The sequence below is a fragment of the Orcinus orca genome, chromosome X (assembly GCF_937001465.1).
Source record: "Orcinus orca chromosome X, mOrcOrc1.1, whole genome shotgun sequence".
Classification (NCBI taxonomy): Eukaryota; Metazoa; Chordata; class Mammalia; order Artiodactyla; family Delphinidae; genus Orcinus; species Orcinus orca.
Genome location: NC_064580.1, coordinates 17017221 through 17033117, shown reverse-complemented (window position 1 = coordinate 17033117; position 15897 = coordinate 17017221). Strand labels below are relative to the sequence as shown.

Here is a 15897-nt window from a genome sequence, read left to right as displayed (position 1 = left end):
AGAGGTCTGTCTTTATAACAGGCAATATTCTCGCGCTTTGACTTTTGTCTTTCTTGATAAAGACTTTTGTCTTTCTTGTCTTTCTTGTCTGTCTTTCTGTGTTGTATTTATAGTTTTCTGTAATTCATCAACCCTTTCTTCTGTGGCTTCTGGATTCTGTGTCAGTGTCAAAGAGTCTTTCCCACTCTGAGATTGTAAAAATCTTTCTCTCATGTTTTCTTCTAGTGTTATTAAGGTTTACTTTTTAAATGAGTAAATTTATTTTGAATATCTAATATTCATAGTCTAAAAAGAAATGGTATTGCTTGTTTAAATAAATGAGGCACTCTGTGAATTTTCTTTTCTTTTCTTTTCTTTTTTTTTTTGCTGTACGCGGGCCTCTCACTGTTGTGGCCTCTCCCATTGCAGAGCACAGGCTCCGGACGCGCAGGCTCAGTGGCCATGGCTCACGGGCCTAGCCACCCTGGAACATGTAGGATCTTCCCGGACCGGGGCACGAACCCGTGTCCCCTGCATTAGCAGGTGGACTCTCAACCACTGTGCCACCAGGGAAGCCCTGAATTTTCTTACTCTATCTTCTTCCTACCACTCTTAAGCCAGATCTGTATCCTCTTAGGTGAGAAGTTGATTGTGATCCAGTGAGCACCAGTTGTATCATTGTAGGGATGATACAGATTTCCATGTTGTCATAGCTTTGGGCTGAACTGAAAATACTCCCCCTTGCCTGTAGATAGCTATCTTGCCCATAACACTCTGTGAAATTGGCCATTCATTTGACAAATATTTATTAAGTGCTCACTAAAGCATGTACAAACAGTTGGTTAGTATTGATACCCTTTGATCCAATGGTGGTAATCTAGCTGTTTAGCAGGGCATGGGCATATATAAAGGCATTGACTGTCATGCAGGTAATTGTGTCTTACATCAGGAAGCTATGTCATTTCTTCGGAACGTGAAGGTAGCCGGTCTTATATTTGTCCGGAATCTAGCACTGGCTGAGCTCTTTGCAGCATTCATTCCCATCCTGCAGGTCGAGAGCCTCTTGCCTGGGCTTGTGCTATTGGTGATTCTTGGGAGATAATACTACAAATATATAATAGTGTAGATAATGCAGTTGAAGATTTACATAGAGACATAACAATAGGTATCCTGTTACTTTAAAAGAATTAGTTTTGAGCTGAAAATATCTTAGGTGTCTTTATGATGATATTTCAGAGCACTTTTCTAAGTGGCAATGAAATTTGGAAATGTAAGAAAGCCATTGTGATATGAGACATCAATGTGGTTTCACTATGTACTTTTCAGGGGAAGTTATGAAATATTTCAAGCATTGGAAAAAGAAAGTGAATAACAAATACCAGTGTGTTCACCACTCTGCTTTATCATATCCTCATATTTTGCCATATTTACTTCAGATATTTTATATACATTTTCTTTGCAATTGTTTCTAATGAACTTGGCGCATTTTGTGGTTCAGCGGCATGGGTATTTCAAAAAATATTGTGGGGCTTCCCTGGTGGCGCAGTGGTTGAGAGTCCGCTTGCCGATGCAGGGGACACGGGTTCATGCCCCGGTCCGGGAAGATCCCACATGCCGCGGAGCGGCTGTGCCCGTGAGCCATGGCCACTGAGCCCGCGTACCACACACACAAAAAAAAAATTGTGATAATGAGATGTATTTTTTTTAAAGAAATGGAGTCTTACAGGTAGAGCTGAAGCTCCCTTGGTGTCTACTATTACTTTCTGGATACTTGCCGTGTCTTCCCAGGTGTTTTGAGACTGACTAGCCTATTGTGAAGGGAGCCAAATTCTGGGAAAGCACAGTCTCTGCGAGCAGGGAATGTTCATGGGGTGGCTGCTTCTTAAACTTGCCCTTTGTGTGCAGAGCGGGCAGAAAGATATCATGCATGTGTGTGACGGGGGCGGGCTGGCCCTGTGCTCTTCCAGGATTCTGTATCTATTCAAAACTCTCTTGATCAGTAGATTTGGGGTAAGGGTTTGTTTCCTTTTATTTCCTGCCAGTGGTAATTTTGCAGAAAGATTTTCCATGAACTAGTGTAGGGGGCACTAGTACTAGTGATCCCATACCCACATCTAGCTCTAAAGGAAACCTTACCCTTCAGAAAGAAACAGACCATGCTTGAGGGCAGGCGAGGGCAGGCTGACAAACGATGCCTCTTCTCCCTGCCCTGCATCAGCCCTGAGCTTTAGGGGACCCTGCCCAGCCTCACTCTAATGCCAAGGGAAGCCTGGGACCAGCATTTCTTGCTGGTCAGGGCATCACCGAGCTCCCCTGGTATTAGTGGCACCAGCCTGCTCTGTGTGCCTGTATTCTTGGTGGCAGGAGACAAGGAATTATTGTGAGATGTGAGGAAAGCAGCTGAGGTGGAGAGGAGGGGCGCCTTGGAGGGAGCCGAGCCACTCAGCTGATTGTGTCAATTAGATGAGATGCCCCTTGGTTCACCTACTTGGTAGGGTGCATCTGGCATGTTCTGACCATTTATCCCCTTAATATTGATCCCAGAAGGCTTTCCACCCCCTGAGATGAATATTAAAACACCCAAGCACTAGCTTTTCTGGTTTTTGACCTCCTAGGATGAAATATTAGCACATTTTGATTGAAAAGAGTCTGTATTCTTCTGGTTTACGCATTTATGTTGTTCTTTTTACATTGAAATAGCATACAGTGAAGCGCAGAGATCTTAGAAATACAGCTCAATGAATTTTTAGGTGTTTGTACACCTGTGCAAACCATCACCCAGACCAAACTGTAGAACGTTTCCATCCTCCCAGCAGGTTGTCTTGTACCCCTCCCAGTCAGTACCTTCCCAAGGGTAACTGCTATTCTGAGATCGCTCACCATCGATTAGTTCTGCCTGTTGTTAAACTTCACATAAATGGAATTGTACAGTTTGTGATCTCTTGGGTGTGGCTTCTTTCACTCAGCATTCTGACTGTGAACATTCATCTGTGCTATTAGGTGTAGATCTCTCTTTTTTTTTTTGTAGCACTTACTATTTAATGATGACATTAATAATGATAATAAGTAATCAATTTGTATACTACTCTCCAATTCACTCTTTAATCCTGAAGACACCTCTATGATGGTGCCAAACCATTTAGCATTAGGCTTCTTTTAGGGATGACAAAAGAGCTGCTTAGAGGCTTTCACTATTGCCCGCAAGGTCACCCACCTGATAAATGATGATGCCAGGACTGGTTCTGTTTTTTTGACTCACAGCAGCGTTCTTTCCATCCACTGTGATACCTCTGTCTTAACTTGTGTCAAGGTTGGTAGAAAACATAAAGGATGAGAGGAGGGAGGGGCCCCCCGACCAGACCTTCACTGATGTTTTACTGTGTAGTATTTTGGTTAATTGAAAGAAGTTAAGGTTCAACTGAGCCAACCCTCTAGCACCTGTATAGTATGTAATGGATGGGGGAGGGAGAGGCAAAGAGGTAGTTGACTGGGCTTGTCTACCAGCCACATCCAGGCAGTTCCACTTATCAGAAAACAGACGATGCTAGTTGAGCTCCAGTTGTGTACAAATTATGCCTTTGCCCAGTGAGGCTGCTGTTTGCAGGCTGCTAAATGTGTCACAGAGAATTTTTGCTAGAGTGGCATTATTGGGGCTTCTTGGCCTCCAGATGTGGGTAAGCCATCTCAGACTCTGATCAGCATTCTGCTTTGGGAAGCAGAAATGGTGTGAATTCTCCTCTCCTTTCCCTCGGGGGGGTCCTTGCAACAACAGCTTGAGTGTCATTGGAACATCGATAGTTTATTGATGGCCTCAGTTTTACTGTACAAGCCGAGTTTCCATTGTTAAGACATTAGCTTTGAGATAAACTGGGTTTCCTTTACCTCCTAAAGAGGTTTGCTGATACCCCGACTATTCTGTTGTGTTTTAAAGCAAGTAGAATCATTGCTGATTTATATATGTGGGCAGGTATGAATTTCTGTAAGCCCCCTTGGCCCACAGCTCTGGTCCAGGGTGTAGTCTCTACCAGTGAGATAGTAGGATCCATGTTCTTAACAAATGGTTAAAAGTCTAGGCCTTGTGGTTAGAAAGCTGAGACTGAGGGTTGGGGGCAAGGAATGCTCATACCCAGGAAGTCTATAGAGTCCCATGACCTGGATCAGAACCTCGGAGAGCTCCAGGTACAGGGATGCTGGCAGCTGTAGGCAGGCAGGAGTTAGTGCACTGCCAAGTCCACCCTCTTTTGCAGCAAAGAGCTTTTTTGTGTGGATGATAAGGGTCTTCAAGGATTTCAGCCTTTGTACTTGTGGGCTTATGGATAAAGCAATAAATCAGATTCTTTAGATGTGGAGGAAAGTGAGATTTTCCACTGGAGCCACCAGTGGGGTGATTTTGACTGTCCCTGCTATAGCCATGACACTAGTTCTTCCTGGGAGGTGAGGTGTAAGCAAGAGAGCTCTGCCTAGAAGGCCTGCAGCTGGATCCCACGGCCTGCCCTGCCCCCTACTAGCCTTGTAGCCTTTTGATGGTCTTGCATCCTCTCTGACTGAGTCTCATGATTCTTGTCTGAAAAAATATATCAGTCTAGAAAAAACAGGATTTCTTTCAGTAACAAAATGAAAACGTTATCGTGAGGAGCAGGCGAAAAAAGATCTGTTAAAGCACTTTAATTTATATAAGGCCTTGCGAGTGTAAGGTTGTGTCATTACCGGCATCGTCACCTATTTTTGGAGCCTACCAATAGGAGTCCATGACATCAGATGTCTATGAACATCAGGGTGTTCAAAAAATGCACTCCTACCTTGCATTTGCATGGTAATTGGTACCCTGGGGTCAGCATGTATGTCAGATAGTTTGAGCCAGAAGTGAGTACACAGGGACATGTGGCTTGCTGTGCAATTTGAAAACTTTTTGAAGGAAAGAGCTTGCCCTGTGGTCTTTTGGAAGTAACTGGAGGGTTTCAGTAGGAAAGTGACAAGAGCAGACAATTGTTTTAGGAAAGTGTCCCTTGAGGCAGTGTGGAGGTTGAGCGGGGAGGGGAGGGACTGGAGGCAGGCAGGACTTGGGGGGAAGAGTGGTTAAGAGATGAGCTCTGAAGCTAGACAGGTTGAGTTCCAATTCTGGCACCTACTTGTTTGACCTCGGACAGATTTCCTTAGCTCTCTGTGACTTGGCGTGTGCATCTGTGAATAGGGCTGTTATGCAGGTTAAAAGTTGCAATCCAGGTGCAGCTCTTAGAGGAAGCTTTGGCACATGGCAAGCTCTCAAATGTAAGCTGGTATTCATGTGTATTTTTTACTGTGGTAAAAATATATCTATAACATAAAATTTACCATTTTAACCATTTAAAAGTACAGTTCAGTGGCATTAATTACATTCACAATGTTGTGCAACCGTCACCACTGGCTGTTTCCAAAATTTTTCATCACCCCAAACAGAAACTCCATAACCATTAAACATTAACTCTCATCCCCCCATCCCCTTACTCCCTGGTAACCTCTAGTCAATTTCTGCTTCTATGATTTTGCCTATTCTAGGTGCCTCATATACGTGGAATAAGACAATATTTGTCCTTTTGTGTCTGGTTTATTTCACTTAGCATGATGTTTTCTAGGTTCATTCATGTTGTAGCATTATCAAAATTTTATTCCTTTTTAAGGCTGAACAATATTCTATTGTATGTATATACCACATCTTGTTTATCTGTTCGTCTGTTGATGGACACTTGGGTTGTTTCTACTTTTTGGCTACTGTGAATAATGCTGCAGTAAATGTTGGCATACAAGTATCTGTTTAGGTCCTGCTTTCAACTCTTTGGGGTATATACCTGGGAGTGGAATTGCTGGGTCATACAGTAATTCTGTGTTTAACTTTTTGAGGAACCATCATACTGTTTTCCACAGCGACTGCACCATTTTACATTCCCACCAGCAATGTACAAGGGTTCCAGTTTCCCCACGTCCTCATCAACACTTGTTTTCCTTTAGAAAAAAACCCCAAAAAACCTAGCCATCTTAGTGGGAATGAAGGGGTATATCGTTGCGGTTTTGATTTGCATTTCCCTAGTGAATTATGATTTGAGCATCTTGGCGTGTGCTTACTGGCCATTTGTCTATTTTCTTTGGAGAAATATCTATTCAGGTTCCTTGCCTGGTATTCATGTTTTTAAGGCAGCTTGGGAGGAAGGAGAGAAACAGATTGAGGAAGTAGATAGAGCCCAACTGGGTGGCTGGTTAGATACGAAGGTTAACGCTGAGTTTTCCAGCCTGGGTAAGTGGGTTGATGATGGGCTGTCAAGCAAGATAGCTCCCGTCTCTCCCAGAGAAGGGGCCGGTTGGAGGGACGATGTTGGGTTTGGGTGGGACTGCGTTGAGCCTGGTGTACCTGGGTGTTGGGCAGATGGAGAGTCCAGGATGCACCGCCATGCCTACATGTCTGATTGGTGTCTTTGGAAAAATGCAGGGCATATTTTAAGTTTTCTCCTCCCTGCTTGAATCTAACAAGCAACTTAAGAAATTAGGTCATCATGAGGCTTACGTATCTGGCAAATGGGAACAATCATTGGAGGGACAACAGAATCTGAAACTTATGAAGCAACCTCTCTCCTGTTGCTCGTTTCTCAGCCCTTAAGCACCTGCATGATGAGATCAGTCCTTCAAAGCTCACGGGTTGCTGCTCTGAAGCCTTGGGTGTGAACATTCTTGGCAACCATAGCTTCTCAGGCCTTCTCCAGTGACTACCGTAGTCTGTCAAACATCTGCACCCCCTCACCCCTGCCTAACTGCATCATGGTTAGTGCTAAGCAAGTGCTTACCATGTCACCTGCAACCCACTGAATTTCTCTGAATTACTCCTTGGCAAAATTGGATGTTGTATCACTGCGTTATGTTGTGTCTAGGTGGGAAATTTGTGTTTGCACAGTCATACCCGCCCTACAGTGGAGAGTGATGTTTGAGCAACTTCTCTACGCCCAAAGAAGCAACGATTGGGGAATGAGGCCCTGTGGTGCCTTGTTTACTTCTAGAGCCATAGCAGGCTGGCAGCCATCACTAAGAAAGCATCCTTTCATGCGGCTCAGGCTGGCAATGTTTGCAGTTTGTCCCCTGATGCCATCTGCCTGTGAGGCTGCAGAAACCCCCAGCAACTGCTGTTCTAGCAGGTGCCGGGGCTGCTGAGGTGGGAGTGCGTGTACACACACACGCATGCACACCGCTTTGTGCTGGGTTGGCCTGAGCCGCCAGCTGAAACTCTCAACCCAGCAGAGCACCAACCGCAGTTGCTGGTTTCCGGTGAGGCCCTCATGAGGGAGAGAGGGCGAGGCTGTTGTGAACAGAGCCAGCAATCGGGGAATTGGATACGGTAACTAACGCTCGGGTGTGTAGGAAGCTGCCAGGCGGTGGCTATGTTTTGACAAGCTTTTGTTCTGTTTTTTCCACCTCTGCCCAGGCCAAATTGTAGCCTCCCACCAAATTTTCCATCTTCATGTTCATTCATAGAAGGACCCATGTCCAATTCTTGTCCCAGGCTCTTTCTAGAGAACACATCTGTCATCTTTGAGTCCTTCCTGCCACCCAGCCGTGCTTTGGCTCTAGCCCCTTAGCTTTCTCTTTTTCCCAAGTCAGTGTGATCATGGATGCAGACAAGCCCAGAACCCACCCTGCCCAGATCTGCACTTTGTGAGTTACTATCATTTCCGGCTATTAATGCTTTTGGAAAAAAATATGTAAATTATTCGAATATCAATAATTTGAAATAATTGTATCAGGCATCAGGTTTTAAAAATCCAGATCTTAATGGAGCTTTGATAAGAGACCACCTGGTGTAAACTTTTTCTGTAAAGGGCCAGGTAGTTTTCGCTTGGATGTCTGTTCCAACTACTCAACTCTGCCGTTGTAGCATCAAAGCAGCCATAGGAAATACCTAAACGAAATGAAGGGGATTGTGTTATAATGAAACTTTATTTACAAAAACATGTGGTGGGCTTAGTTTGCCGACCCCTGGCTTAGAATGATCGTCTTTATTTTATTTTATTATCTTTTATATTTTTCTCTCTGAGGGATTAAAAAGCCAGAGGAACTTGGTAACTGTAAATGAACTGAAATCATCTTCTTTTGGGTTTAGCATAATTGTGAGCACAATGGTGATTTGGGAATATACTTCTTTAAACCCCTGTTGGGAAGAATAGAAACCAGAAGACCTTTGAGGGGCGATTCTGCTTGGCCAAAGATTGTCATTGTTCAAAAAATAGAACAGGCTATCATTTGGAGCTGTATGGTGGCCTTTTTGATCCCTTGGAATGACCATAGTCACAGAAGGCTGCATTGTATTGGACATTATTACATTTTATAGGACCAGGTGCTTGTCTAATAAATGTAAGGAAAACAAACTACAACATACAGGAAATGGTGTTTTAAAAACGTTTTGCTGACAGGGAGATCGGCTCAGTGCTTTGTGACCACCTAGAGGGGTGGGATAGGGAGGGTGGGAGGGAGACGCAAGAAGGAGGGGATATGGGGATATATGTATAGGTATAGCTGATTCACTTTGTTATACAGCAGAAACTAACACACCATTGTAAAGCAATTATACTCCAATAAAGATGTTAAAATAAAATAAAATAGAATAAAATGTTATGCTGAGTTGAGGTCACTATAGTTCATTTCCAGAAAGCTGAAGCTTAACATAGTCAGAGACATTCTAAAATGTTAAACTACAATCTTGTTTTCCTTTTCTCTGTCCTCACAGGAAATAAAGAAAGAGATGAAGAAAGACCCTCTTTCCAGCAAAGCTCCAGAAAAGCCCATGCACGAAGTGTCCAGTGGAAATGCGTTGCTGTCTTCTGAAACAATTCTAAGAACCAACAGGAGAGGTATGGCAAAGAAGAAAGAGCCCCTCCCCACACACAAACCCAAACTGGAAACTTCTGGGTGAACTGTATCACATTTTGCATTGCTGGAAAATTGAATGGCGTTTGCCCTTTTGTTTTTGATTTTTGTATAAATTTGGGGTGCATACACACTCACACACACGGCAAGTAATGATCCAATAACTATACTAAAGGGAACTAATAAAAAAATTTTCTTGACAGTGGGAAAGTAGACTAAATTTGTAAACGATGATTTTTCTAGGACTTTAGCTTTCGCTTTCGTATCTATTTTTTTTGGCTGAAGGGTGACTTCAGAGAACACTGTGATGCCAGCTGAGCCGGGCACGTCTGGCCATGCTCTCTTTTTAATGTAAGGGCAGGCTTTAGCAGGGTCTTTCTCTCTCTAACCGCTGGGCTCCGCCTTGTCTCTCTCGGTTTAGGAGGCAGTATTTACAGAGATATAGCTCATCCATCCATGTGTCTAACCAGGAAACCTTTCACCATCTTGTTTCCCCCTTCTGAGGCCTCAAGGCAGATTTTTCAGGTATCAGCTTGTTGGAGTTTTGTTTTCTCCCCTATCTGCCCTTTGTGACATTGTTGTGTGAAATGGTAGGAGAGATTCTATAAGATGGCAGAGACAACCCGACTCAATTCTATACTGAAATGGAAACTGGATTGCCTCAGTTTCTCCCGAGCCCATCCTCCCCATGGACCAGGCCGGGTGCACACTGAGCACGCCCGAGGTAGATTAGCTTTCAGCTGCAGGCTTTTCAGGGGCTTATTACTTCCTTAAAGAGAAACATAGAGCTGTTCAAAAGCAGGAGCCGGAAATGTATTAGCAAAGAGTTCCATTAAAAGGAAAAAAAAGGCAAGTTTACATAACCATGGGGAAGAACAGCTAATCTTTCATCAAATTTAGGCTGCAGAAGAATTTGTCCAATAAACTGTCCATTGATCATAGTGCTTGAGACTTCAGCTTTGTGTCTGTCTTCCTTCCTGCTTCTTCCTCTACCCCCTCCAGCTGCCCTGGGTTACATTTCCTTTTTTGAATTATTCAGATGAAATATTGGCTGGAGGCCCACGCTGTTTAGCAGCTATAGGATTTTCTTTCTTGTTTTTTTTTTTTTAAACCCCATCCTGCCAATGGAGGGGATTTCCCATTTTAAGAATTTTTAGGCCTACCTAGCTCTAAAACTATAGTCATCCCCCAGAGCACCTCCTGCATTCTTGCAAATAGGTTCCAGAACTCCTGAGGCCTGCCCTCGTTGGACTTGGAGAGCTAGAGTTCCCTTGCTGATCTGAGCCTCTCCCGTTTCTCCTGATGCTCCTTGGGTCAGTGGGCCGAGGAATGGCATACACGTAGACCAGCGGCAAGGCCTCTCTGGCCAGCCTTGTTTTTGTAAAGCAAATAAGAGAATTAAGGTAATTCATTAATTTAACAAGATAAGGGATTAATTAAGTTAAGGAATAAAGGTGATTATCCAGGTAAGTTCGACAAAATTACCTGAGAGCTTTAAATCAATGAAGGAATCGAACTTTTTAGATAATTGTCTCTTTACAACGAAAAATCTGACCTTTGAGGTCCCCTGCAGAATTTTTCAGTAACCAGAAAATGGCATTAAAGGGACCGGCTTACTGACTTAATGTTTTCTTTCTAAGCCTCCACCTTAGGCTGACAGCCTGATTATGACCAGCTTTTTACTCTTAGGTCCTAATCTGCCAGTGGCTCTGAGACCATAGCACATGGGGGCGTCCTGTAAATATGAAACACATAACAAACCATCTTCATTCTGGCCCAGGCTTCATACTGACCCCCGGGTCACCTGGGCCACACATAAATTTCCAGTTGAAGGGAAGAATTGTGTACCAGGGCCAGTGCCGTCTTTGGCCCCGCCCCCACCCACCAGAGCTAACAATATCCTACTGCTCCTTATAATAAACAGCAGGCTGGATTGATTGGCCTTGTCAGGCCACATAAATAGTTCATTGTGCTGAGCTCAAAAGCTACATTTTTTTCCCACCCCAAATCAGTGAAAAACCACTTTTTCTCCCCCTTAAAACAAGGATCAGAGGCTAAATCTGTGGGACGATTCTAGTCACTTGTAAACACTTCCGTCCAACTAATTTTTCAAGTTTTATGAGTTATCATAAATGACCGAAGCCTCCTCCTTCCCTTTGTTTCCATCAGGCTTTGTCCCTAGAAATCTCTTGGATGTTTTTGTCTGTTGCTGTTGTTATGGAGGGAAGTTGCTTTCAGAGTTTAGTAACAGGCTAATTTGATTCACTAACATGGGATTTTCTTATAGTATATGAGTCCACCTTGTGATTCAGCCTTGGACCCTGTGTGAATTTGGTAGAATTAACACAGGTTCTTTTTCTTCATCTTTATCAAAGATGAGATGACTGTTCACTTTATATGGGCCATATCATTTGATGCAGGCTTAGCAATGGTTTAATAAAGAAAGATTGAAGTCTATTTCTATGAAAAGTCTGAAATTGAACCATTTCATTGTGTCCTGAACTTGAGATACACTGAGCTGAAGAAGTTTGCCCAATTGTGTCCAGTGATTTTTGCGTTGGGGACGTGCCTCACTTTGCAGCAGGGGTGAATGGGTTGTAGTAGCTCACAGTGTGGGATGAGCTCGCCCTCCCCAGGCACCTGCATAAGGTCAAAAGATATTCTGCATTTGAAGGAGGCTATTCATAGCCTTGAGAAAAGGCCAGGACCATGGAAACATTAGTTTGGGGACCGATTAGTTTCAGTTTTCAGCTTTAACCTTTGCAGATCTCTACAGAGTTGATTTAGGGAGGTACTGGAATGACTCCACAGGCTTTTTATTTGAGAAAAAAGATGTGACTGAAATTGAGAGAAAGAGAGAGAGAGAGAGAGGGAGAAGATCATCCAGTTGGCTTGGCAGCCATCAGCTATATATTCCAGACATTAGCACTGTTGAGGACAGTTATGTCTGCTCTCACCCTTGGCCACTTCTCTGGGCTTTACCCAAGTCACAGTGAAGGAGCTTCCTGGTTAAGACAAGCTTTCCGCAAGGCTTAAGAGGTCATTTTTAAATTTAAACTTGCAGCATGGATGTTGTATATCCTAAAGTTATCCCAGACTCCAGAATGTTGACAAATTGCAGCCAGAAAATCTAAAATTTTTTCTTAGAGCCAGAAGTCATTCTCATGAACCAGAAAGAAAAACGTTGTCTGTTTCCTTCTGAGAATGATTTATTCTTTTGTTTCTTCTATCATTGAACCCATATAAGAGAGTGATGGGCCCTTCTAAAATGGAACTTTGCTATATGGAAGAATTTTTTTAAAGATATTCATACCTCGAGTTTCAAACCAAAATTGAACAGAATAGGTACTTAGCAGTTAACAGCAAATACAATAAATATATCCTTAAAAATGAGCAAGGAGGATTTTGTTCATTTGAATATGGACTCTTTTCTACTTGAAGTAAAATGGAATAAAAAAATCTTTTGGTTTCATCCTTATAAGGGTTTCCCAATCAACTTTATCCATGTGATAGGTTAAGTGTCCAGGCTGGAATCAATACCCTGCTGGCCTGTGTGAGGATCAGCTTCTATTTCAGGGCTGTAGTTTCCCAGTTTTTGCACTGTTAGCAGACCTCATGGGGAAGCTGCCTCTCTCTGAACCCCTCCTGCTGCCTATAATTTTGGACATTGTTCCTTACTCACTTTGGGGTGGGTACTAACAGACATTCAATTACACATGTTTACTGTGTGCCTACTATGGCCCTGGCCCTGTGCTAGGTGCTGGGGCAGATAGAAAAACTAGAAAACACCAGCTGGTCCTGCCTCTAAGCAGTTCCAATCTATTGTATCACTTGGGAAATGTTGAGAAAGTGCTGCACATTCCTTGTATCTTTTTCCTGGCAAGGTGGGGATATGTCTCTTATTTACTTCTGTCATTCTGAACGTGAAGCCACTCTGCGTGTTTCTGGTTGGCTTTATATGTCCTTGTTTCTATTTCCAGTTTATCATGAATTCAGTGTTTGGTAAGTCTCTATTGTATTTTGCACATTTATTATTCTTTGCTACTATTATTATTGTTGTTGTTATGCTCTCCTGATATACAGTGTATTTTATAATCATCTTTTTAAGTCGCTCTGCTACTCTGGCATCTGCCTTCCGAAAGATAATCTGCTTTCGCCACCTTTATTTAAGGTTTGTTACGCATTTGCATTTTACTGCCCCTTCCGGAGATTAGTGCTGAAAGATCTGATGGCTTAAAGGATATTATTTGTAACAGGTACAGCACTGACGCTACGAGATAAGATTCAAGTTGAGATGGGGGAGAGTTGCTCTCTAAGTTGGTATGTGGATATGACTGTGATTGTAGAACATGACTCTTTGAGGCTCATTTCTCGTGTGTTTAGTCCTTCAGATGGGTTTAATTCGAAAGTTTTCCTTGACAGAGAGACCAACAGCTGCTCTGCCTCTGGTGACACATTGTTGCTTTAAAAGTTAGTGCAGAAACTCGCCAGAATTTATTTTGTGTGTTGATGGGTGATACATACATGCCCCTCAACATAATATGGGCCTAGTGTTTGCGCACAGAAGGGCTCTCCATTTTGGTCTGCTGCCTGTAGCTGTCAGAAGAATTTTACCTACTGTTTATCTTTCTTTCTCTCATAGTTTCAGCACTTGTCATTCAATCCCTAAACACATCCGGCCATAGTGACCTCCCTCCCTTGACTGTACTGAAGGGGAAACGTTTGTTCGAGCTTTCTTGTCTTTAGCATTTACTTAGCAACTTGGAATAATATCCTTGAGGTATCCATTGGCCTGCTCATCAGAACGTGAGTGAGTGTGTGTGTGCGTGTGTCCATAAATGTGCATGTGCTGCCATGGCACTCTTGTATTGGCTCAGAGACAGTGGCATGGATCTTGATAGGCTGTGAAGGATGGAAAATGTCAACCACTTTGGTTTTCTAGTGCTTTGTTGTTTAAGGTAGATGTGAGATCTGGGGATTTGTTTCTAGAAACAAGACTTTTTTCCTTCCAAATTTCTTTTTGGAGAAGCAAATGTGAGTTACCTCGAGTTAACTAGGAATCGGAAAATGTGGTGTGTTGGGTCAGATTTTTCTTCAAGTTTCCAAATCATCTGTCATTTTTACCTAGATTGCTGGCTTTTATGCACAGATAGAAGAGTAAGAGTTAAGAGAAGGCATTACTATTCTGTGGAAGCTCTTGGCTATCACCTGTGCTATTCTTTCGCATGGGAAGATAAAAATAAAGCCTGCCATCTGGCAGTGAACGTGGATGAATATCATATATAGTCATTCAATAATATATATGCCTGTGTGAATGTATCTGTACGTGCATTTATGGTTTTGGGGGTTTTTTTTTTTTACACCCGTGAGCCTTCATTCTTGAAAGTTTGAGAGTAAAGGGGCCATAAAGATCTTGTACAGTAAATGATCCTTGGCTGCATTTCTGTTTTATTAGGAGCCTGTGTTAGGACCAGTAGTTGATGTTAGAGTATGTTGCCCTTGTCCATTTTCTTATCTGAGTAGTACTGCCTGTTGGGCTTAGGGGTGGGTGTGAAATGGGTGGAAAGAAGCCATTCTAGAGGGATGTTGCTTTCATATTTTTTCTATAATTTTTAGTGTGTGGGTCATTGACAAAATTGTTTTTAGAATTTTTCTTCTATTATATTTATCTCCTTTTAATCTCTGTGTCTTAGTGATAAGGCATTAACAGTGGAGTCATGAGTGTTGCGTGGAATAATGATTTAGACTTCCACCCAAGTCCACCCAGAGGACCATCCCTGAAGTGGTTTTGTGATGGTGGCTCCACCTGGTGGCTCTCCTAGGAAACTCCTCCTCCTCCCCACCTTTTCTTTCTCCCGGGGAGAATCTTGAGCAGGATGCCTTTGGTTCCTCTGATTTAGTGTTCTCAGTCCACACAATTCCATCTCAGACCTACGGCCTCTCACATTATACACATGTTCTCTTTAGCTCCTTTCCTTTCTCTTCTAATGTTTGCTCCTTGAACTCGTAGAATCTGTTTCTCCATCCTTGTTCCATCTGTTTTACCCCAACTGACCAGGATCATTGTTGATAAGCATAAAAAAAAAAGGGACTCCTACAGGCACGACTCTAGTTATAGATATTAATTTGGACACAATAAAGAATTACACTAAAATCCACGTTGGTAAGCCATGGTCTCCTCCTTAATAGCTCCAAGTACCCCTAACTACTTCTTCACTTCTTGTTGAACCCAGTTTTCGTCAAAGGAGCAGTATTTTATTACTGATGTTGTTTTCAGTTGTCAGCAGGTGGTGAAATAAAGAGCCAACTGGCCTTGCTGGCTTCATTATCGTTTGTCACTTCTCTACAGGATGCCCCTTCCTGCTTAGTAGGCACGGGCTGCCCCCCTGCCCCCCTCTGGTTATACCACCGAGCATAAGTGTTCTTGATAAATAAATTTGTTTCTTCTTTAATTTCATTGTTTAAAATTTTTTTTACTTGATGACATTACAGATGTGCCTTGTTTTAGCTGCATTATGGGTTAGTCTGGGAACTTAATCACCACTTATGACTTTGTTTCTATGGGAAAAAGATTTGGAGTTCTAAACACTGTGCATAGTGCATAACCCACTTGTAAATCTGACTTGATTTTTTATTTTGTTTTTATATTGCTGGCATAAAGCCTTAGGTACCTTTTAAAAGTCAGAGAGTCCATATAAGTGGGGATAACTGAAGTTTTCTCATGTCGTAGAGGAGTTTACGATTCACATGATGCAGAATGCTGGAATTGTACAAGCTCTGTGCAATACACCAGGCTCCAAGGATAGCTCTGGGTTCAGCCACATTGCACCATTGTACGCAGTGCTTATTTTCACAAGTTGTGAGTTGGACCTTGGTGTGCCCAAGTTTGCATGTATAAGGCATGTTGTAATAAAAGAGGGTGCTGTTGTATATTTCCATCTATTGGAGAGGAGACGATGCAACAAGCTCAAATGGATGTTGGCCAGCATTTCCCAGGGCATGTTGTGCAGAATTGTAGCCCTAGAAAATATTCCA

General features: G+C 42.8%; 1 protein-coding gene across 11 annotated transcripts in view; it reads left to right on the top strand.

Annotated features, from left to right (window-relative positions):
* Positions 1–15897, top strand: part of SH3KBP1 (SH3 domain containing kinase binding protein 1) — a 343640-nt gene that overhangs the window by 127442 nt on the left and 200301 nt on the right. For all 11 annotated transcript variants that reach the window (XM_004283056.3, XM_049704753.1, XM_033411495.2 and 8 more), the window contains one exon: positions 8723–8846. In XM_004283056.3, coding sequence (XP_004283104.1) covers positions 8723–8846 — 124 coding nt within the window. The remainder of the gene's footprint in view (positions 1–8722; positions 8847–15897) is intronic.